This window comes from Sander lucioperca, chromosome 12 (assembly GCF_008315115.2).
Source record: "Sander lucioperca isolate FBNREF2018 chromosome 12, SLUC_FBN_1.2, whole genome shotgun sequence".
Taxonomy (NCBI): Eukaryota; Metazoa; Chordata; class Actinopteri; order Perciformes; family Percidae; genus Sander; species Sander lucioperca.
The window spans coordinates 31,388,096-31,411,500 of NC_050184.1; the positions used below are offsets into that span (position 1 = coordinate 31,388,096).

At 40.6% G+C, this 23,405-nt stretch overlaps 2 protein-coding genes across 4 annotated transcripts; one reads left to right on the forward strand and one right to left on the reverse strand.

The window, feature by feature from the left end:
- Positions 1–2,531: 2,531 nt before the first annotated feature.
- Positions 2,532–8,644, reverse strand: tspy (testis specific protein Y-linked). Of its 2 annotated transcripts, XM_031290224.2 has the most exons (8): positions 7,191–8,644; positions 7,008–7,085; positions 6,812–6,923; positions 6,020–6,174; positions 5,497–5,573; positions 5,029–5,222; positions 4,563–4,610; positions 2,532–4,322 (listed from the first exon to the last, which is right to left on the reverse strand). In XM_031290224.2, the coding sequence occupies exons 1-8, from the start codon at positions 8,166–8,168 to the stop codon at positions 4,288–4,290; spliced, it is 1,677 nt and encodes a 558-aa protein (XP_031146084.1). In that variant the 5' UTR covers positions 8,169–8,644; the 3' UTR covers positions 2,532–4,287. The 2 variants fall into 2 exon arrangements, with proteins under 2 accessions (XP_031146084.1, XP_031146085.1); XM_031290225.2 differs by lacking the exon at positions 4,563–4,610 and having other exon boundaries at positions 7,191–8,643.
- An 863-nt stretch (positions 8,645–9,507) lies between these two features.
- si:ch211-167b20.8 (protein phosphatase 1 regulatory subunit 3F) lies at positions 9,508–21,468 on the forward strand. Of its 2 annotated transcripts, none has more exons than XM_031290230.2 (4): positions 9,508–10,871; positions 16,017–16,063; positions 16,629–16,705; positions 19,627–21,468. In XM_031290230.2, exons 1-4 carry the CDS (start codon positions 10,006–10,008, stop codon positions 20,536–20,538), a joined length of 1,902 nt encoding a protein of 633 aa, XP_031146090.2. In that variant the 5' UTR covers positions 9,508–10,005; the 3' UTR covers positions 20,539–21,468. The 2 variants fall into 2 exon arrangements, with proteins under 2 accessions (XP_031146090.2, XP_031146093.2); XM_031290233.2 differs by having other exon boundaries at positions 9,510–10,871; positions 16,632–16,705.
- Positions 21,469–23,405: the final 1,937 nt, after the last annotated feature.

Genomic DNA, 23,405 nt, shown 5'->3' on the forward strand with positions numbered 1-23,405 from the left:
TTTTTACAGAGAACACTGTACAGGCATACTGTAGCTGCAGCTACCCTGAGATGGAGCACCGTCTGCAGTTGTCCAACGTGCCACGTGTCCACCGGGCCAGCCAGCCGCCATCTGCCTTGAAGACAAGACTGGCACTCTCACTCACTATAAAATGCAGCTGGGAGAATCAACAGCTGTTGAAGAAGAGCTCTTTCCAAATAACAAGGGGTGAGCGTTAGGGAGGGAGGAAGGGAGGGTTACTGTACATGAAAAGGAGGATAGTGAGGATGTGAGGCGGATGAGTGAAAGCACAGTGTCTTTAAAAGGTAAATCTGTCAGCACTCATGCAAAAGCCTTTGGTAATAGGTAGTTAACGGTTTAGTGTCACAATGCAAAAACAGTCCAACATGTTTTTGTGTTTTGAGTGTTTGACTTCAGCTCCATCTTAAACTCCATGACATACATTGTTTGGGCTCAGAGAATCAGTGAAAAAAATCTGTCATGCTGAAAAAAAGTGAGATTAGAGTGCATCTGTCTCTCTCTTTGGCGGACAAATTTGCACGCCAACATACATGTATATATAGTGTGTGCATGCAGACATGGGATGCACACACACACACACACACACACACACACACACACACACTTGTTTTGCTGCATCAATTAAAATAAAAACGATTTCTCTTATCTCTCTCCACACACCCTTCCTTCCCCCCCTCTTTGCACACATCCTGGAGACACTGGCCTCCAGGTGAATTTCAATGTCAAAGACATGAAGGTAACGCGAGCGCCGCAATCTGTTCATTCTGTCAAGTGGTTGTGTGTAGGTGTGCGTGAGCACTTGTGTGTGTGTGTGTGTGTGTGTGTGTGTGTGTGTGTGTGTGTGTGTACTGTATGTGCAATGTGATTGGTGGTGGGGGCAGGCCTATTCATCTGTCTGGTGTGATCGTGGCTCTCTGTAACTGGGCCTAGGCGTGAGTATGCACTCTGTGATCTCCCAGATAAGAGTCATCCATCTGCCGTGCGTATCTGTCAGGGCCCAGGCAGCTCCGCTTATCGCTGCACTCATCCATTTCCCTCAATCATACTCACTCTATTCTCTTTTCTCATTCCTCTCTGTTTTTCCCCCTCAATGCACAGTTCAAATGCTGTGCTTCATCTTGATTAACTGACAAGGCAGACAGTCCCGCGTACGTGCACTGCAGTGTTGAAAACCTGCGAATATGTATGTGACGTGCAGCTTCGGCAAATATGCATGCATGCAGGGAGGTGCGTAAAAGAATGCAAGCTTTCACAAACAAACATGTAGCCATGTGCAGAAACACACACACACACACAGGTAGTCAGTATTCAGGGGCCCTACCTCAACCTATCAGATGACCCACTATAGATGTGCCTCTGAGAGCAGAACAAGCTCTTTTCTTGTACATTTTACAGTATAAGTAAAATATCCTTCCCAACATCAATCACACAGGTGAAGAATGAGCTGTGGTTATCTTTTCATTTTTCAGTCTGCAGCGACCTAGGAACTACTTTGTGAAACGTGAGAGCATGAAGCAGCATGACAAGATGATTTGTGTACAGTAGCAACACCAGCTCATCCCAGGGGAGTGTAGTTTACACTAGGGAATCCATTTAGGCTTTTGCCACCCCATACATAACAAAGGCTTCACAGACAACCCTCGGAACCACAAAGCATCCTGAGGATGGCTTTGTTGTCCCAGCAATCTGTACTTAGTTTGTCACAATCAATATTGTAGGAACCAACCCCATTATTAATTCATAGTTATACAAAACATGTTTTGCTCCGCGGTGGGCTGAATCAAGCTGCTTCAAAGAGGAGACAAACATTGTGTTTCACATGGGATCATTACATGGGGTATAACGTGTTTCCATCATCAGTATTAATAGTATATGCCCATCTGAGACTGCATACCCCGGGTGCTGCTGGGCCTGCAGCAGGACAGGTTTTTGCTAGTGGAATATTTATAGCTGTGCATTAAAAGTGGAATCAAGGGTTTAAGTGTACCATTGCAACACCGCTGCTGTTCTTTTGTCTGGGCCTGTCCAAAAATGTCTTGCCCAGGGCTATTTGCAGTGCTACATTTGAAATGTCAGATATCACACACTGTTGTCATATCAAAGCTGGAATACATTAAAGGACAGCTGTATCTCAGTGGGTTTTCTTTTATTCTTCTCTTCAAGAACATGTTGCAGCCAAGTATATATCAAAGAGGTGACGTATATGTAAATAAATCCCACATGTATGCTTTGTTATTAGGAGTTCCTAGGATTACAGACAGGCGTGTATAGGCTAGACGTAATTATTTCTCATTTAAGCACATCTGAAAGCTTAAATATTGGCATCAAAGTGCTTAATGATATACTGTATTCGCTCAAAACCACAATTAACACCTACAGTCTAATAATGAGATGTGGAGATATTCTGAACTACACTGCCATCTTGTGGTTCTGTTATGCACACATTTCAGTTCAGTGGCAAACTAGCTCATTTTGCAAAAAATACAGAAATGTAGTCAGAGACAGCTAGGTCAAACAACTGCCTATTTTATTAGGTCTGAGTCAAAAGGTGGACACTTATCTTTAAGCAAACAAAATGAACCAAAGCAACAAACAAGTAGGTATCTTTAAACTACAGTGTTCTATAAAACACAGCACACAAAATATAACTTTCTGGTCATGTTTATGAAAAAACTCTCCAGATTATTTGATAAATTTATCCATGGATTAAACACGTGTACTTGTCTTATCCAAAAGACAATGCTGAAATATTTACAGGTCATTGCTAAGAAAAGTAAGCAAATACAAATACTAGTTTTGTTACAGTGCACCCCATAATGTTGCTGTGAATTTAATGACATTTACCGACACTGTGCACAGAAAAAGCCTTGGAAGTGATGGAATCATCCTGTCTTAACATTTCATGCTCACAGGCATGCCAACTGTGGACGTGTAGAAAAACGTGTAATAAATACCATCTTTTTAAAAAGAAGATAACACAAACCTTAAAACACATTACGTGAAAACGAATGTTTTAGAAAGCAATTTCAAATTAAGTTAAGTTTTAAGGGGAAAAAAAAAAAATACAAAACTCAGCCATTTATTGTAGGAGCATGTTACAAAATGTTGGAATCTACCGAAATGTTCAAACTACGCCATGATTTCAAACATCAGAGATGGTTTACAGATTAACAGGGGTGGAGGTTGGTGTGTAACAAGACTGAACATAGATGAAGATGGAAAAACACAGGCAGCATATTAAAACATTTGTTCCTATTTACTACAGTAGAGTACACGTTTCCCTATACACAGCCAACCATAACCAGAGTGTAAATGTCTGAAGATCTAAAGGTTCTTCCAATAAAACTACAACCATGATCATCCCTGAGAGCGGATTTTGGTTCAGTACTACTGTGCGTCTGAAATGTACTGTCATTATCAATTTAACTTGACATTTTTTTGTCTTGTCAATTCTAAAAACTGCCAAAACTTTGCCTTGAAATAATCACTTAATGTAGGGCTGCAACTAACGATTATTTTTCATAGTCCATTAGCTCATTGGTCTAGAAAATGCCAGAAAATGTTGATCAGGGTTTTCCAAAGCCCAAGATGACGCCTGCAAATGTCTCGTTTTGTTCACAACTCAAAGATATTCAGTGTACTGTCATAGAGGAGTGAATAACCTAGAACATTTTCACATTTAATAAGCTAGAATAAAATGTTTACCTTTTAATAAAAAAAACTACTCAAACCGATTTAATCGATTATCAAAACAGTTGGCGAATAATTGAATAGTTGACAACTAATCGATCAATCTTTGCAGCTCTAAAATAACGCCACTGAAGGTTTCTACATTATTTGTTTGAAGAATTTGCATTGCAAAATGTTATGCCAACAAGTAGTGGAAATCCTGATCTCACCTACATGTGTGCAGGCTGTTGTACAATGTTCCTCACTAAATAGAAGAAAACACTACTTGTATGAAGTGACTGGCATAATATGCCCAAGAACCGGTTTAGAAAAAAAAAAAAAAAAAAACATTTTGCAAAAAGTGAATCAGAATGCACAGTCCCAACTGTATAAAATTTAGGGGAAACCATGCCGCCTTGACTTTATTATTACAGTTAACCCTGATTTAAAATGCTCCTTTGTATTTTAGGTATAAAAACAACAAAAACTGATATTATGTGCATAAAAATGACATTGCTCTGGTACTCTTCGTCAACCTAGGCTTTCTCTTCATCTTCTTGGTCTCTGGTCCCTTGAGGACTCTTCTTCTAAACCTCTTCAGGCCTCCTCCTCCTGCTCACTGTCATCAGAGCCTACAGAACAAAAGTAAAGATAGTCTAAATGATCTTTGCGGATATGAAATGTGACCCCTACACCCCAAACCCTTTATTTAGCGTTACAGCAAAGCGCAAGTCAGATTGTAAACCAAAAAAAAGAAGAAAAAAAAGGCAGCATAATTAAAAGTTATTAATTAATTAATTAATTAAAAACTATAGGTCACCCCACAGGTTTCCAACCACCCCGCTGATTGATTGCTGTGATAGTGGTCTTACCGTCAATCACAATTTCTCCACCATCATCCTCCTCCTCTGGACTCTCATCTGAGGAGGAGATATTTCCTGTCTATTCAGTTTAGCCTGCATTACCCAGACATTTACATTACAGCTACAACAAAAGCTAGTCAACCGGACGCTAACAGCAAGCCCTTGGCCTCAAATTCACAACATGTGCCACAGCAAACCGTGGATTTCAAAACAGAATTGTTTTACAACAGCTACAGTACCAGTCAAAAGTTTGGTCACGCTTTCTCAGTCACTTGAATGGGAAAGCGTGTCCAAACTTACTGTATCTTTTTTCAAAATTTTTCAATTTCAAAATATGCATACAAATACAAATGTAACTATGGAAAATAGGGGGGGGGGGGGTGTTGAATGTGAAAAGTGTATCTGCAGGATTATTTATAAATAACTGGTCACTGTACCCCAACCAGCCGTGTATAAGTTCTACTTTAGCACTGACCAGCGCTTGGCCCCCTCTCCTCCTCCTCTTCTTCTTCTTCCTCCTCCTCCTCTTCATCCTCCTCGTCTTCCTCTTCCCTACTGTGGCCTTGTTCCGCCTCACCAGCTTCCTCACCGGGTTCATCGTCTGAGTCGGAGATTACCACACACTCATCTCCATTACCGTTGTCGGCTGCTCTGGCCCCGCTGCCACCACTGGAGACAAAAATACACACATACATTTTTGATAAACAGGACACATACACTCATTGTTTTGGAATGCAACCCACCTGGTATCACCAGCAGGAAAAAGAGGGGGGGTGTCAGGAAACTATTAAAGTTTACACATGAATGAACTATAATTTCAAGGCCCTGGGGCAGAGAATATTTCTTGAATTTATAGCTTAATAAGTAGTTTGTCCACTGACTACACATTAGACTAGATGTGTCTGTGGCGCACATATACGGTCTGAGAAGCTCTTGGTTTTACCTGCCGTTCTCCCTGGGTTCCCAGAGTGGAGTGAGGTAGTATCTCAGAGGGTCTCTGTACAGGTCGTCTTTAAGTATCTAAACACCAGAACAAGAGGTAATTTCAATACATTACATACGATATGTTTGGGATACTCGGTATGTGCTTAAATACACCATGGTGCTAATTTGAGACACAGGTTTGAGTATCGTGCGCACATTAGAAAAGTGTCAGGATTGTATTGCTTCAAAAATCACCTAATATTTCTGGTGGAAGAAATCGGAGTGTGTGCATATCCTTCAATGATTTTAGTTTATCATAAACTGCCCAGAAAGTTGAATAAAAGAAAAAATAAAGTACATCGTTAAACCATTCAGACTTCAACTTATTTTCCAGCACCCATCTGTCACATAATGATTACCAGAACGGATGCAGGCTGGCAGGTCCAAATACATGTCACCAGAGTAGTGAACTTTTATAAAAAAAAATGTCTGTGTGATATAATCATAAACCTGTTTCAGTATGAGGGTGCAGTCAGCTGTACCTGTGCTACATCATCTTGTCCTGGGTTGCTATGGTCACTGAACCAGCTAAAAAAGGTCTGGTAGACCCCACGCGACGACTTCCTGGGTTCGCTGTGGGCCGTCAGGTTCTGTCCACGATGCCACAGGATGGGGTTGGAGAACGACATGGGCGATCCTGAAACATGAGCAGCCAGGATTAGAAGGTGATCCAAGGATTTAATGACCATGTAGATTTTAGGTAGCCTCAAAATGCAATCATTATATATATATATATATATATATATATATATATATATATATATATATATATATATATATATATATATATATATATATATATATATATATATATATGTGTGTGTATATATATATATATATATATATATATATATATATATATATACATACATACATATATATATATATATATATATACATACATACATACATACACACACACACACAAATATGAACATTGAAACTTTTTGTCTGTGGTTTTCTGGCTATGTACTGGTCACTCCCAGCACTTTTTGGCAGTTGTTCCAGAGAGTGTTGCAATTGTTTTTTTATTCCAAAATATGACTAATCGGTTGAAATGCAATGTTTTAGATGAGTTTGCAGTTTTCTTGTACCGAATGAAAAACTGTACATGGCAAATGACAATAGTTTGGTTTGGAAAGATGTATTGGCATACTTATCACCTACAGTATACATTATCTTTACAGTGCCATGATGCAAAGAGTGAGCTGACACGGTGCATTCATTATGTATGACAACTATGCCTCGACTTAAATCACCACGCTTATTTTTACCTCCCATCCCAAGGTGCAGCTCCTTCATGATAATGTTGTTCTGGAAGTACGGGTTCCGTCTGAAGTGGAAGCGGATCCTGTAGCCCAGTTTATTATTCTTAAAGGACTCAATCTGAAAAAAGACAAGGGGAAATTAATTTCGATACTAGACATACACAATAGCCAGACTTTGTAAGAACACACCAACACTTCCTACCTCAAGATCAGTCATGTAACTCAGAGCATCTTCATCAGTCTCGTCAATGTGTGCTGAGAGATGAGGATGGTTCAACAGCTGGCACATTGAAGTTAAGAAAAAAAACCAACATGTTTTTATTTCAATTACTCAAACACAACAGAGGAATGGAAAAACAGGGACATGTTTTCATTTTAAGGATACAGCTGTCACCCAGAAGCCAGGAATTGTTTTTGTGATGGAGCTGCGCTGATCCAGATGTGGGCGCCGCTGGCGACTGATCTTCAACTCCAGCCGTTGGTGAAGCCGGGCGCTTTTCTTCTCAAGAGCTTCCAGTCTCATCTGTACCTGCGCCAGAAGAGCCACTGACTGTCTCATCTCTGGGGCCATCTTAACTGACACAATGGCACACTCCCCATCATCATTGTCCTCATTGTCTGACGGGAAAGAGGAGCTTGGAGTGGAGGAAGATCCAGATATGGATTCATCACCTTCATCTGCTTCTGGCATCTCATCTGCATCTTCTCTGTCAGTACTGTGCACAGATGTGGAGCTATCTGCAGCAGCTGCCTGCGTTTTAGAGCCCGTTCTTGAGGACTGGTGGCCCCCACGTTGTTTGAATTTGCTCCCCTGTTTCACTTGTTTAACGTTAGCCTTTTCAGATGAGCAAGGAGTCTCTTGACTGTCTTCTCCGTCTCCTCCTGTGAGACTGGCAAGTGCTTCAGCAGCTGCTATGGCTGCTGAGTCGGTCTGGTCCAGAGAAGCTGAGGGACGCTGCTTTATTCCTGCTGTCTTCTCTGTATCTGCCTTTGCGTCAGCAGATCCATGTGCATCTGAGGACTGTGGTTTTTCTGTGTTGCTGGCATCGTGAGCGTCAGCATTGGAGTTGTTGACAGGCAGTGCACTGGTGCGATCCGTGCTGTCTGAACCCTGATCCGCTTGCACAGCAGCTGGTTTCCCCTCACTAACGTTATCTTTTGACTGGCCCTCGCTGGCGGCTATTTCTTTACTCTCAGCGTCACTGTTTTTGCAGTTTTCCGAAGTAACCCCTGCTTCATTTGTTGCGTCACTTACTTTTGTGGACTTGCTGGGGATCGTGGCGCCTTCATCGCGGTCGGGTGATGGACACCGTTTCCTCGATGCAGAGTCAGCGGACTGTTTGCAGTCCGTCAGTTCACTCATGCTAGCTAGCTAGCCAAATAGCTAACAAGCTAGGTAGCCCGCAAGCACAACTAAAACAAACTTAAATGCAATCGATTACACAACTGAACTTGGACCACTTGGATAACCGCTGCGATGTTGTAGCTCGGATCGTAATGTAACCTACATTCTCAATGGAGCAAGAACAGGAAGCAGCTCTTGTATTTCTCCGCGGCCTTGCGGAACGTTAAAAATTAGCAGGCTACAGCTAACGTTAGTTAGCTCACGTTACCCAATTCGTGTGTCCTCGCAATGATGGCCGCACCACATGTTCACGAATACAAGTTCAATAAGAAAGACTCGGTCCAATTAAACAAACCTTCCCGTGCTATACAGCCTTTAGCAAGAACACGCGCTCTTTATATTAGTTTATGTTTGCAATATCCGTTAGCTTACTATCCGTGCACCGACGTGCCAGAAAAACAATCCTCTGATTGGTTACGGCACGCCGCGCTAAAACCTCTCCACCAATCCTTTTCAAGGGTGTGTTTACATGGTAATCTGTAGCAGTGGTAGAACTGCGCAGCTAGCAAGTGCAGCCAGCCAGTGACGGTTGTCGTGAGATAGTCCTACATGCTTATATAGTCTATGCCTACATGTCAATTTCGAAACAGACGGGTATATTACATGACTTTATCACAGTTTACAACTTCCGCTCTGTGGTATTACTGTTTGAACAAGCGATATTAAAATATAGGACATTTGAATTAATGACCTCAAATGACAAGCTAGTAAACAAGTTTAGCTTTGTAACGTATTCTCATGAATTCAACGAAGGTAGGCGTGAACACGTATGATGATTTAACAGCATATGTGTTTATTCCCAGAAACAATATGTATATTGTAGACCTCTTACTAGGTGTGGTTGTTTTTCCTCTCTGGTAATAGGCAATTACAATTATATTTGTGTCAATAACGGAGGCCTATGCTCTCCTGGGGTTTCATTTAGGATTTGTTTGTTCCCTACAAATCAGGCATTTTTTAGAGTCCATGAGTGGGATTACATAACAATAACTGCATTCACTATTGCTGTCGATGCTCTGATGAATGCACAAACAGTGATGTATTGGATGACAAAACTTGCACACACTAAACAAAGGGATTATAGCATATGCCATGAATAATTTAGGCTTGCAGCAGGTGCATATTGCAACACATTTACACATGCAATATACATTAAATTAATGAGTAGGGTCTTTATTATTAACTATTATTTGCCTATATTACTATTATATATTCTTCCTTTTGGGACCTTGAACCATGACAGTCTCATGGTGATTAAATAGACCCCATCCAGAAATAATAATTGTCCACCTGATGGTGTCTGCAGAGATATAGGCTATACTGATGATGTCTATACATCGGTTTAAATGTGTCACATCTTAGTAAGACTGGCAATTGGCTGATATTACTTTAATATCCTATTTCCAGTGATCGGCGTCTAGCCAGCCCGAACCAAACAGAACAAGGGGGAGTCGCAGGATTATACCAACTTAAAAGACACATTTGGGGCATGGAGGTCAGTGCTAAAATTAGAGGCTGCTCCTTCCGCTACAGTAGCCAAACTGCGATGCATAAAGTCATGTCAACCAGGGGATACACTATCACAAGAGCTGGCAGTATAGACATGTTTTCCATGGGTGACATTTAAACGCCACACGTTGACTAAAGAGGTTCTGTGCGTAACGCAGAGACAGCGCTGGATCTACACTGGGCACTGCTGCGCAAATAATGAGTATTTGGTAGTGCTTTTTGGAGACGCCATATGTAGGCTACTCTCTTCAGCGCACAGCTTCCATGAGTGTACATTTCTGCAAACATGTCTTTTTTATCCATACCAAGTAAAGAGGGCACTTTTATCACGATTAAAAACGGCAAATCAGCCGAGAAGGCAGGGAGCAGGTCCCCCATGGACAACGAGGATAATAATGATGATGATGATGATGAGGAAGACGATGACAACGAGGACGTCCGCCTCATCCCGAGATGCTCCCCGGTGCCCAGAAAGCGAGGCCACTCCATCCACGATGAGACTGCTGAGTATATGCAGATCCAATTGGCGCTGTCTGGCCGAAAGAGAGTGTCATTCGCCGATACAACAGGTGGGGATCTGGTGGATGTGAAGGAATTTGCTGCCCTTGATTCGGACGAGGAAGAGGATATTGCAAAGTGGGAGGTAGAGGAGGCAAAGTATCGGAAGCCAGAGCGAGAACCGACCTATCATGTGCAGCCAGAGTTTACCGTGCCCAGCAGCAGTGCCCTGCTGCAGGCTGTGCACTCTAAAAAAGTGGAGGTTGAGCAGATGTCTCCAGCAGAGAACGAGCCACTTGCCTTCACTGGGGTAATACGAGTCCTGAACATCTCCTTCCACAAAGCAGTTTATATTAGATCCACAATGGACAACTGGGCTACTTACTTTGATCACCCAGCAGAGTATGTCCAGGGATCTCATGATGGGTGCACTGATCAATTCTCTTTCAAGCTGTCTTTTGCACCCCCTTATATCACACACGGCTCTCGCATTGAGTTTGTTGTCCGCTATGAGACCTCTGATGGTGATTACTGGGCTAATAACTCCTCTATGAATTATGTGGTAACCCTGCTCCTGTCATACGAAGATGATTTGGCTCAGACAAACGACATACAAGAAGTAAGAGGTATCCTGAAACCTCCAAAAGCTTACAGGTAAATCTCCTGTCCTGCCGCATGTGTGCTTTCATTTCATTTCACACAGACCAAAGGGATAGAAATTCACCAGACAATTTGTGCAATATTTTAGGCACTCTTTGCTTGAGATTCCTTTGACCTCTGACCTCCACAGATTGATCTGCACAAAACAATGCTGCTTAAAGGTGTTGCAAAGAGAATATTAAGACACTCAAAGGCACAAAAGATTCTGTATGGTAATACTTTCAGACCAAGGTATCTAATAAATAGCCCAGACTGTGGCATAGGTTCCATATAAGCCAACAAATCTTAAAGAGATGAGTCACAAAAACACTTGACATGGGCTTGTGCAACAGCTGCAGAGCTCCAGTTGTCTACTAATTCCCTGTAAGGTTTTGTGGCTGAAATGAGCATTCAGCTTTTTTCAGTAGTTCTGCCCGGAGACTGCATTTAGCATAGTAAGACAAGCAGTTACACAGTCCGTTGCATAATGAGAATAGTGAGTATCAAAGCTAGTTAAGTTTGTTTATGGCTGGTGTCTTCAGCGTCTGCATGGAGAGATAGAAAAGACTTTTGGAGAGAGTACACACCCCCGTTAGAATGCCAATCATCCAGTGGTGTGTGAGGGCGATCAAAATAGGCGAAGGTCAGGTGTCGTTTTCAGGCGTGACGATACCCCTGCATTAAATTTACCTCTGACCTTTTCTATCAGAGTCATCAGGGAGCAGAGCAATTTCAATGGAACAGATTGGCCTCTTTGCCTTGATTATATAGGTGGAGACTTGCACTCAAACCACCTTTTTCCTTCCTCCATTTAAATCAGCTAATCCCAGAGAGGAAGAATTGAAAGCCTGGTTTATTGTTACATCCACATGAAAGTGCGTGATGAATCTCACAATGCCCAGAGACAGAAGACAGCAGGAAAAGTCCCCCAAGCTCATAAGGACCCATAAAAGGAGCAAACAGGGTGTACACTGCTGTAGTTGTCATGTAGATCTGTTTGGAAGTTGGAAGGGGCCAGATGGGTTGTTAGGGATGGATGAGTCACTGATTGAAAAGGGAGGGTTTGGGGAACAGAAACTGTACCAGCAACAACCCCCCTAGCAACCATTACAGATTCATTAGGTGCTTTGAAGTTCACTGATAATTAGATTTGAACACATTAACAAGGCAGACAGTTGGAGGAAAGGTTACTATGGGGTGAAACAAGCCTAGACACTAGAATATTTTATTTACTGTATGCTAATATGAATCACACAAACAGTAGGTTCTGTTTGGTAATAGTTTATATTTGACTAAAGTGTATCCACTTCAGGTAAATATAGATATCACACAATAATGCAATCATGTACAGTAGCTGATATTAAATACTGAGACCAGAGCAGGAACAATGCTGGTTTTCTATTTCAACTATGGCTGCTTGATTATGGAAAAAAAATCATAATCACAATTTCTTTTATTTTATTTTATTTTGGTCAATATTGAAATCATTATTTAACACGATTTCCTCATTGACTTTTGGAAAAAGGACTTCAAAAAAACCAGTTAAACAAATCAACAGCGAAAACTCCTTGAACTGTAAAATTTCCCTTCATACTTTTCACCACGTCTGAACTTTTTGAATTTCTTCAGAACACAAGAGAAAATAAGAGTTTACTTGTAAAAAAAAAAAAAAAAAAAAAAAAAAAAGGTAACGTGCAAAATAATCGTTTTTCTCGATTACGTTGTTTTTGGGATTGTTAGGAGCCGAAATCGCTATAAAAATTCAATTCATTGCACAGCCCTAACTTCAATGAAATCTGCGTTGATCGCCAAGCGATGAGGTTGCTGAGTTTTGCCTCAGTCTTTGGGTCATGTTTTTTTGCGACATGACCCAGTTTTGGGACGTGACCCAGGCCAAACAGGGCCAGATCTCCAGATCAGGCTAACTTAACCAGTTATGTTTACTGTATCTAAATCATTCTTTAGATTTTTTTTACTGGACCTAGACCTACACACACACACACACACACACACACACACACACACCTGCTCACACAAACCCTGTTTTTTTCCTACATTATCAGGCTCAGGTCGCACTAGAGATCTTGTTTTCTAAGGGTTTGGACCAGACATGTGATTTAGTGGCGAGTGCCAGATTAAGCAATCTGACATTTCAAATGTATCTTTCAAATCTATAATTAAAAGCTTATGCATGCTTCTTTCAGAAATTCTGTTGATTTGTTTTCTCCAAAAATTACATTCTTGCTATTCTAAATGTTGTTGAGGATAGTGTGCTTGTTGACAGGGTGTGCAGCGCTTAGCATTTGATGACTTCACATCACCAGGCACGTATAATGCAAAGATCTTTGTCAGATCTCTATCGGAATTTAAATCCACCCAACTGATATACAACTGGAAGTGCAAATAAGCACAAGGAGTATGAAACAGCTCATCAGATTATTCCCACTCTATTTGTGCAGCTCCTGTCACATGCTTATCACACATCTTGACCTTTATTTCATTTGGCACCCTTTGGACTCTTGGCAATGTTGCAACACCCCCTCTTTCAACAGAAGTGTCTTCTCATAGGAAACATTTTGGCACCATTATTTTGCAGATGGTTTTAAAAATGAATCAATGCTGTATTTTATCAACTCTCCCATGAATTTATAAATACTAGTGCAGTGCCCATTCTTGCTTGGCCCCCTGTATTGTTGCTTGCAGCTTTCTCCAGAACCATTGTTCCCCGAAATAAGTTACAGAAGGACCCCAAAGCACTTAATATGCAACTGTAGGCCTATACTACTGACTTACTGTTTACTTGTACTTCAGAGGAAAACATTGTACTAGGCTACTATACATTTACCTGACAGAGAACGTTGCAGATTCAAATTCTACTCACAAAATATCACAATTAAAATATGATACATTAAATGTCCAGCATTATGTTAGAGTTGAAAATCTCTACCTTGAAGTACCCTAGCCTACATTGTGAAAAATGACATCAAAGAAAGGCTCTTTTATGGAGAAAAATTATTTAAATTTAACAATATATTAACGTTTAACGTTAAAGTACCTAGGTGGGCACGTGTGCCACTCGGCAGAAAAGGGAGAAAGAAAAAAGAGTCTGCTGCTGTCCAGAGTGACAGAGGGAAAATATTTCGGAACCGAAATCTGGTTTTAATCCGGTCCGAATACTACCGTTTGCGTAGGAACCTATTCCATAGTGGAACCGGGTTTCGGTACCCAACCCTACCTGTAACACATGTTGCAGTGCGGTTTAATCAGGCGCGGGTTGGCTGCGGCTCATGTAGAGATTCAGCGTGTCCCCTTTTTTCTTGTAGCAGTCACGCATCATGGTGGTAGTTTTTAGGCGATGTGGCCTGGGTGGAAGAAGCAGGGAAACCGGCTGAGCAGCGAGCAGAACGGACGGAGAAATGTGCGCAACCTCATGTGAGGAGGGCCCAAAAAGATGCTAGAATGAATAGCTGTGGATGCAGGGAGGGGACCATAGAAAATGCCTTTCTACAGGGCCCAGAATGTTGTGCTACGCCCCTGTTTACATGTAGGGTAAACAGCAATCCCTTTTTGGCGAATGATCAGTTTTTGGCACACCGGTAGCCGGTGAACCGCAATCAATGAGCCTTGTAGGGATGTAGCAACTCCCCCGTCCCCGCTGCTGTACTGCGCATGCAGGAACACACACACACACGGACACACAGAGATTCTGTGATATAGAGTTAGATTTAGGGTCTGATGTAATCACACGTGAAAACACCTGTCATGGCTGTTAGAAGGACATGGATCAAATGTTATCGGGCAGCCAAAGAAAGGCATTTAGCTGAAATAGCCCAATGTCACCACGGTCACCATAATTACATTTGATACATCAACTTCAATATAGAAATATGACTTTTTACTGGCTTATATTGTGCGTGCACTCAATGACCCTCACCCTCAGTCCACAATACCTCGCTCAGTAATTTCCCACCTCGTCGTCTGAACACTCTAATAAGATGTGTCATCAGTCATCACTGAGGCGTTTGGCGTTAAAACACTCTGCTCAGCCGGTGCAGCAGTTCAGAAACAGAACCGTACAAAATGTCCAGTGCAGGACAAAGAGATAGCCAGCCATATTCTAGTAAAATGGCTAATTCAGCACATTAACAGCTGAACTGCATCAGCAAATATTAAACCTAATTATCCATAACAGGTGTTGATGATGGTGTATGACCACCCTCCTCTGCCATTTAAAATGTGCCTTCTTCATACATTAACTGCTATTTTCAATCATTGGGCCCAAATTGGTGTTCTTTCTTTCTTTTCAGGCATGGCCACTGCATTTGTCAGCTGATTTAAGATGCTGCTTTTATCGCCAAAGATAAGCCTTTAATGTAAAACTTTCTGAGTAATCTTGTGGAGGATTTGGCTACAAATCCATGGTACACAGACTGACTGAAACTGACTGAATTTTCTTGTCTCGCTGTATATCCAAAACCATTTATTTCAAAGGTCACACCTACTACATCTGCCCACATCACAACCAGTATAACACTATATACGACTCTATACACTGTGTATTTTAAAGAATAATTGTTATTATGCCTTGTGTTTTGCGTGTACTATTGCAGTGGTTCTCAACCTGGGGGTCGGGACCCCCAAGGGGGTCGCAAGATCATTTTTGGGGGTCGCCAGATGGTTGTGGAGAAAAAAATTAAATAACATGACTAGACTAGACTGTGAGTTTGGTACATTTCCTGTGTTATATTCAGAGCTTCATTCACAGAAAGGGGTCTGAAGGCAGGTCAGGGAGAGAGAAAAAGTCACAAACGCATTAAAAATCCATAGAGCCTGGAGCACACTGGACAAGGCAAGGCGCTAGCTGCTAAAACTAAAAACTAAAACTAAACTGTCATTAAAGCAAAGCATCATTTGTTTACATGTAGCAGAGCATTCACAAAAATCCCTCAAAATCATTAGGTGTAGGTGTGTAGAAACAGCTGTTTACATCGGTTTGCAGCTCTCTTTCTCTCGTTGTCGAAGGGGGTGGGGGGTCGCGAACACCAACCATATTATTTTGGGGGGTCGCAACTTAAAAAGGTTGAGAACCACTGTACTATTGAATAGTTTTGCTTTGTTTTTATATTGTTTTATAAGCCATATGTCTCTCTTTTCTTTCAGTATGAAAGATGATTTCGATTCAGAGAATGAGCAGGAAAAGGACAAAGGTATCCAACATGAATGCTGTCATCCAAAAGCACTGTTGACATATCAATTTGTTCTCTGAGAAAAAAGTACATAAATTGATTAGATAGATTGATTAAACATTAATATAATGAATAATTATATGTGATGTAATTGCATTGGATTTAGAAGTGATCAGTTTACTTGAAGTGGTAGTCCGCAAGTATTGCACTTCCATAAAGTTGCATTAGAGTCCGAGATGGCCTGACTTTAAGTCTAGTATGAGTCCAGTTTCAATACAGTTGAATCCTGCATTTCCCATAATGCAACTGTCTTTTATTAGACTCCCCCTGCCTCCTACAACAAATGGCCAGTATGTAATGCAGCCTTTCTGTGATAAGATTTAAATCTCGAACCCAAGATTCGATCTGAGGCACAGAGGACATGATGCAAATGTTTTCATCTGTGGAGTGCTCCTTTAATTACTTATATACTGTAAATAAAAGAAAACGCTGATATTAACAATTGTGTTCTGTTAAACAAGTGCATTGCTTTTTCTCCGTTCAGACTAATCAGGCTCTCACAGCGTAATTATCTATTTTGCATCAGCAGAAGAAGCAGGGACCTCGAGGTCCGGACCAACAGCTGTCTGCCCAGTCATCGTACAGCCGGAGATTGACATAGAGGTGCGTGTAAAATAAGAAAGAAAGAAAGGAGCTGCTTTTAATGGAATACAGTGTTAACCAACAGGAGGGTTCATCTGGGTTATTTCCTTTATGAACTGTCTAGGATCTGCACAAGTCAAAAAAGTCCATCACATCTACTCACTTGCCAACAGAGGACACACATTTAGCAAATAAATTGTTGGATTATGTTCAAATGGTCTTGATTTGTATGCAGTTGTTGACACATTGCCATTTAACAGGTAAGCAGGCTAAGTGCTTTATCCCTTTATGCTAGTCTAATAAAAACATAACAAACATTTCTGTTCCACTTTTAAAGCTCATCATTACTGGCTCGGTTGTTTATATTGTTCACAGCTCATTGAAGCTTCAGCAACAACTTAGGTAATATCTCGCTTCTCACTGCTGTAGCACGAGCACTGGGTGCTACCTTCCCTGTCAGCTTCTTATTGTATTTCTATCATGACGCATGCTCATCATGTTTTTGCACCTTTTGATTTTGTCCACATTTCATTTGAATCCATGTCCTTTTTCACTTTGAAGCGATTCAGTGTACTAATACTAATTTGCACCATGTGTAATGTGTGTTTACATTATTTGTGATTATGACCGAACCCCGCTGTTGTCAAGGTGTTTGTATTGAAATAGTTGTTTTTAAAATGTCACTGAAACAGTGCTATTTTAAAGAACTGGTTCGACATTTTCAGAAATGTGCTTATTTGCTTTATTGAGTGGTATCAATCAACTCTTGGCAAGAAAGCAAATAAGCACATTTCCTGAAATGTTCCTTTAAATGGAGAGTAAATTAGTTTCAGCGATGCTCAATATGGTGGAAGAGAGAACTGTTAAAGCTGCTTAAAACTAGGATTACCTGGGGGCGTACATCAGCATTTTGGCTAAACAAAAGTTGATTTTGGAACAGATCCAGACATAACACATATCAGACTGGAGGAAATGGGTTTTTCAGAAGAAATAGAAAGTTAAAGTCGGTCAGCATAACACTGACTACCTCAGTCAGCCCAGAGTCAGTCAAAAAAGTACGACATTCCACCTTCTAACAGAGCAGTAACTAGGGCTGGGATTTTCCTATTCAAATCGATTTTCATTGAAATGATCCAATATTGATTCATAAAATCCAGAATTGATCTCTGTATCATATGAAACTAGATAACCTAAAGAATCCATTAGTACCTACCTGACTATGTCATGCTAGCTTGTCCGGAAGGGAGTTAAAAATCCCTCCAAAGATGAAAATGGCAAAGGGAAATGGCATGGCCAATTTAAAAGGGGTCCTGTGACCTCTCACCTCAAGATATCTGAATGAAATGTCACTCAATACTCACTGACTGTAGAGTCTGTAGGGTTGCTCTCTATTGTGTTGACTGCTGTCACACACAACAGGTTAAATAAAAAGTACATTAATGTAACTGCCTTAGGGGTCAATTCCTAATGTAAACATTGATTTTAATAATGCAGCAGGTTAGAGGGAACCTTGTACAATTGTAGAATCTCTTTCATATCCAAGCAAAATTGGTTTTGCAACTGAAATATCCCAAATCGACATTAAATCGGGACCTTGTAAATCGCAAACAATTTGATTTGGGAATCAGTGGCGATACCCTGCCCTAGTAATAACATGTCATCTGGTACTGTCATCTCACTGATGCTATCTGTTGCATGTACTCATTAGGTTCATCTTCATGTTTGTTTTACATCAGTATTCACATGCATGTTGTTTCCCTAAGGTAGAGCATTGAAATGAACGATGAACCAGTTACTGTATAAACATCAGTTCCCACTCTATACGTCATCCAGTATTTTAAATAATCTATTTCAAAGGTATTCTGGGGTTAAATATTCAGACTTAATCATTCCTGACAAATTCATTTCCAAGTTGTGTGTAATAAAGTCAACTTGTTGTCAGTATAATTGCCAGGATCCGCTGTTTTAATGGCTCACTTGCTGAGCATTCAGTTGTGCGCCAACGTTTGGTTTCTGTTTAGCTTTTCATTCATTTAGTGGTGCTATAAAATCATTTCTTAATAGATTTTTCTCTGAGTGCTCTCTTGAGACACACTAAACAACTGAATGTGGTGTAAACTTATAAAACATAGACTTACAATACTAGAAATGGCAGCACACAAAGTTACACATGCATGATAAACTGAGTATTGTTGTTTTTCTTTATTGTTTAGCTCTCAAAAAAGGATACCAGGTCACAGCTGGATTTTCATCTTGAAGCATGAGAATAACTTGATAAGTCTTAACATAATCTATATACACATGCTTCTTCTGTTATTTGTGTTGTATGTGTCTTGCTCCTACACTTGTTCTTTTGGGAGTTGTTTTTGTTTTCTGTCTTTCGTTTTTTTTTAATATATTTTGGGGATTTCATCTTGATTTGACCTTAGATGTTTGTCACAGCAGGCTCTCCATTATTAGCTATTTTCCTTTTTTAATGAAATCAAGTGAAAATGAAAATAGGAATGGCAGTAGTTACAGGTCCTGTTGTTCAAAGAAAAAACAGTTCAATGTGTAAAAATATTTTTTATGAATAATAAAATTGAGGTAATTTCCTTCTCACTTGGATGCCCTTATTCTGTATGAACTCTAGTTAAAGGAAAACATCTCTGGACTATAACACTGTTTATACTCATTACAAGGGAAGTAAAAGCATTGGAATGTACATTTCTGCCAATACTAAGAAAAACATGCTAGTCAATCCCGTCATACTGTGCCTGTTTTGTTTGCATTTCCTCACAATTACATTGTCAGCATGGGATCCACTTGACGGAAAAGCATTAGTATGCAGTTACATGCTTTTCCTCTTTCTGTGTGCAATGTTAATGTGGAATACAAATCATTCCCCTTTGTCTTTATACTCTCCTAGCTGTCACTGTTGTCTTGCTCTTTTACTTCAACAGATTGCAGTTCACCCATCTGGTCCCTGTGTCCCACCCAACCACGAGCTTTCATCTGTTGATGTATCCCCAGGTGAACAGTTCCCTTGTATGTCTTCCGAAACCCCACTTCAAACTATTTCATCCTTTGTACTCTGTACCAGCGAATCGGCCAAGCCAAATAAGTCACAGCCTTTACCCATACTCCAGTGTGAATTAGGCAACCAAACGTCAGAGCAGCCCATAGACAGTAGTCCCTGTGCCCTGCTGCCTGCTTCAACTCCCTCTCTGCAACAAGAGTCAAGGCCGAGATCAGACAGCTCCCAGGCTGGCGGAGAGGAAATCCCTCCCTCCAATGCCTCATGCATGCAGCTTGCTACCACGGAGACAAATCTGTGGCCAACGACAGGAGAGGACGGATCGCCCGACAGCCGAGCCAGTCGTCCTTGTCTTGAACTTCCCGCTGAGGGCGTCTCTGCTCCCAGTGTGACTCAGGGCTCCGAGCGAGAGGTTGCAGTGGGATCGAGTGAACTTGGTGCAGGATTATCAGAAGGTTCCACCAGGTCTGCAGCAGATCCTGAAGGCAGTACGCCTGCACTCTTGTCTCCTGTGGCTGAGAGTCAGGCATCTCTTGGAGCAGAAGGTGAAGCTCCACCGTCACCTGAACCCACAGAGAACGCGAGCCAAAACGTAGCTCAGTCTGCCTCAGCCTGGGAAGAGAAGGAAGATGCTCCCCAGATTCCCCCTGACACGTTATTAAAGAATCTACCTTATACGCTGTCAGAGGTTTGCGAGCTGCAGTCACAGCATGACACAAACAGGATTCTGACGCCATCCATCATCTTTCTGAGTGGAGTTGTCTCCCTCTCGATAGTGTTGCAGGAACCCAGTGCCCTCTTTATCATCGGACTACTTTTGGTCCTGCACCGTTTGTGATTATGCCACAAAAGTTCATTCTGATCTGTTCATTCTGAAGTGAAGTGCCTCTAAAATAAGCCAACAAGTTTAACAATACACAAATGAGTCTTCTGTTGAAGTTGTGTATCACTGTGTAAGTTTTTAGATTAGTTTATATTTCCAGGACATGAAAGGGTACAATGTTTCCAAGCAAAGTCCAATGCAAGGAGAAAGTAATTACACAAATATTGGCAATATTTTCATGCATTCTGTGAAACAAGTGTGCAGTAATAGAATAGTAGTCCCCATTTCTACAACAACATTGTGATTACTCTAATGCTAGATCACAGTATATTGTCAGAGATATTTTGTAAGTGGTCCGTAATTACTTTTTTCTTGTCATGTGGAGATAGTGTATGTGGTGTGTATATTCTGATGTATTCAATCAGTCCTATAATACACTTGTTTTTTGTTCCATTGTTGTGAGTGTAGCTAAGGTTGTTGTCTAACCTCACTGCCATGAGTTTAACTTTTGTGAATTCTATGTGTTGTTATGGCTTTAAGAAAGGACAAAAAACATTACCTTACTGGGACATTAAAGAGACTTGTTATACAAATGGAATTGTGTTTACAAAATGCAAAAGCAAAACTTGTGTTATGTGATTTATTTTTGCCCTAATGCCTGAAAAAAAATGACCTGTGGATGCTGCTTGAGGGACAAACGTGGAATACCGTCCAGTCATATTTACCATTAGAGAACACCAGCCTCCTCACTATTGCACACTGCATTTGGTAACTCTTCCTGTTGATTCTTGCTGGTAAACCCATATTGCTGTTGTTGCACAACATGAAATGTTACAGCACTGCTTTGACAACCTCAGACAGACTGAAGCACTGATTGACATGTTTGAAGTGATGAAAGTTTTTGCAGTGTATTGCCATTAAACGTGGTTCTATATCCTGTACCAATATGCATCTTTGTTTGTTACTTGGTCTTTTCATCCGCTGACTGATGCTTGCGGTGGCCTCTGCTGACACTAGCGAAAGTTTTTCAGTGCAAATAAGAGACTGTTCCTTTGAAATATTTTAAACTACTAAATTGATTCTATTTTAGCAAAGTTTTAGTTATTTCTAATTAAGTGCTTATTTTAGCGTAATCTCTGTTTATTTATGAAGTGCTTTTATTTTACGAGCTTAGAATTTGAAAGTCTTCTGTCTTGCACTGATTTATTTATTGACTAGTGGATGTGTGAAACACAATTTTGACAAATAAAGGAATCTTGAATGTGTGCATGATAGTTTGATGCACAGTAATGACGCTGCAGTGCAGAAGAGAGACTGTACTAAAATAACATCAGAGCCTTTAGTGCCGTTGTCTCAGGAGTGCATTCAGCTTTGCTTGAAGTGGAAATACACACACGGCAACATGAGCTGCAGATGGCAGTCAAAGGTCATGCATTGCACTGAAGTCATGGTGTCATGAGTATAGAGCACACTGATCATTGTAAGCTGAGATCAGTGTTTAAAAGCTCAGGAAACCTCCTCAGATGCTATGTGATGACGTGTCACAGACTATTCCTGATTATAGTCATGATGGGCTGATATCAGACACTACAGGCAAAAGCATCATTTGTCAGTTTTGAATTTTGGTGCTATTTTGCTTCCAAAGGTCCAAAATACTGATGATTTTTTTATTACCTATTATTAATTAATTATTATTACTTAGATGTTTATTTAACTACACTTTGTATATTTGCGCCTGTAAACATCTCCTAAATTTACCAAAGGTTAGCATTAGATAATGTCTCATTTGCACATTTTAACATGAAAGAATTTCAGAAAACTTGTAAATACAAAAAATGATTGTCTTAAAGGGGAACTATGCAGTTTTTTTTAGCTTAATTTACCTTAACTGAACAGCTTCGGAGTCATTGAAATGGTTATATGACTTTTTTTTCGAGTTGAATGGTGGTCGTCTCGCTCCCCCCTAGCGCCTGTGAGCTGAAAAACCACCCTTGCAACTTTGGGCCGGCGAGTCGTAGCATCAGGAAATATCGCGTGATATCAGGTCTCGTGATGCAACTAATTGCTTCACGGCACTGCACACATACGCCCATTCAGGAACCGGCTAACAAGGTAGCGATGGAGTTTTTCACACTATCGTCATAGCTGAGTCGGCAAAAAAGAAGCAGAAAGCATTGTCGGAGGAACAGAGAAAGAGGAAACGGCAGACTGACCGAGCGAGAAGTCAGACACAAGTAAACATCGGAGCTGCCAAATATCTATTCCGAAGCTGTAGGGGGAGCTCTATAGAGAAAGCTGCCAGCAAAAAGCGAAAACAGCGAAGAAATGGCCAAAACTGCATAGCGCCCCTTTAATCTATGTAATCAACTGGGAAAGTTTCATGTTGATATCTGTTGGTTAAAATGATTTACCCCATTCACCTGTATATGTCTTGCAAAATGTATGTCATTTTAGAATCCATATCTTTAAAAGCCGTTTTTTTCTTCTCAAAATCAGTTTTCTCATACTCTGAGCCAGAGATCTCCACTTCAATAGCACTTCCATACACCAAACTTTGCAGTTTCATTCCTATCTATATTCAGAAGGTTTTTACACAGGGGTTTGTTCAGATATCATTCACAGCCTGATTTATGTAACATTGAATACCTAAAAACATTGCGAATATAGATTTTTGTTATGGCTGTTGACAGTATTTACTGATGTATTTAGTGATAAGAAGAGATATCCAAAATTCCCTGTGTAAAACATTTGATTTTAATATGTCAACAAAATGAAACAATCATTTTGAACCTGACTTCCTCCAATGTTCAGATTTTTGTTCTGGAAATATTATATCAGCGCATATTTAACAAGATAATTTCCTAATATTTATATTTTAACAT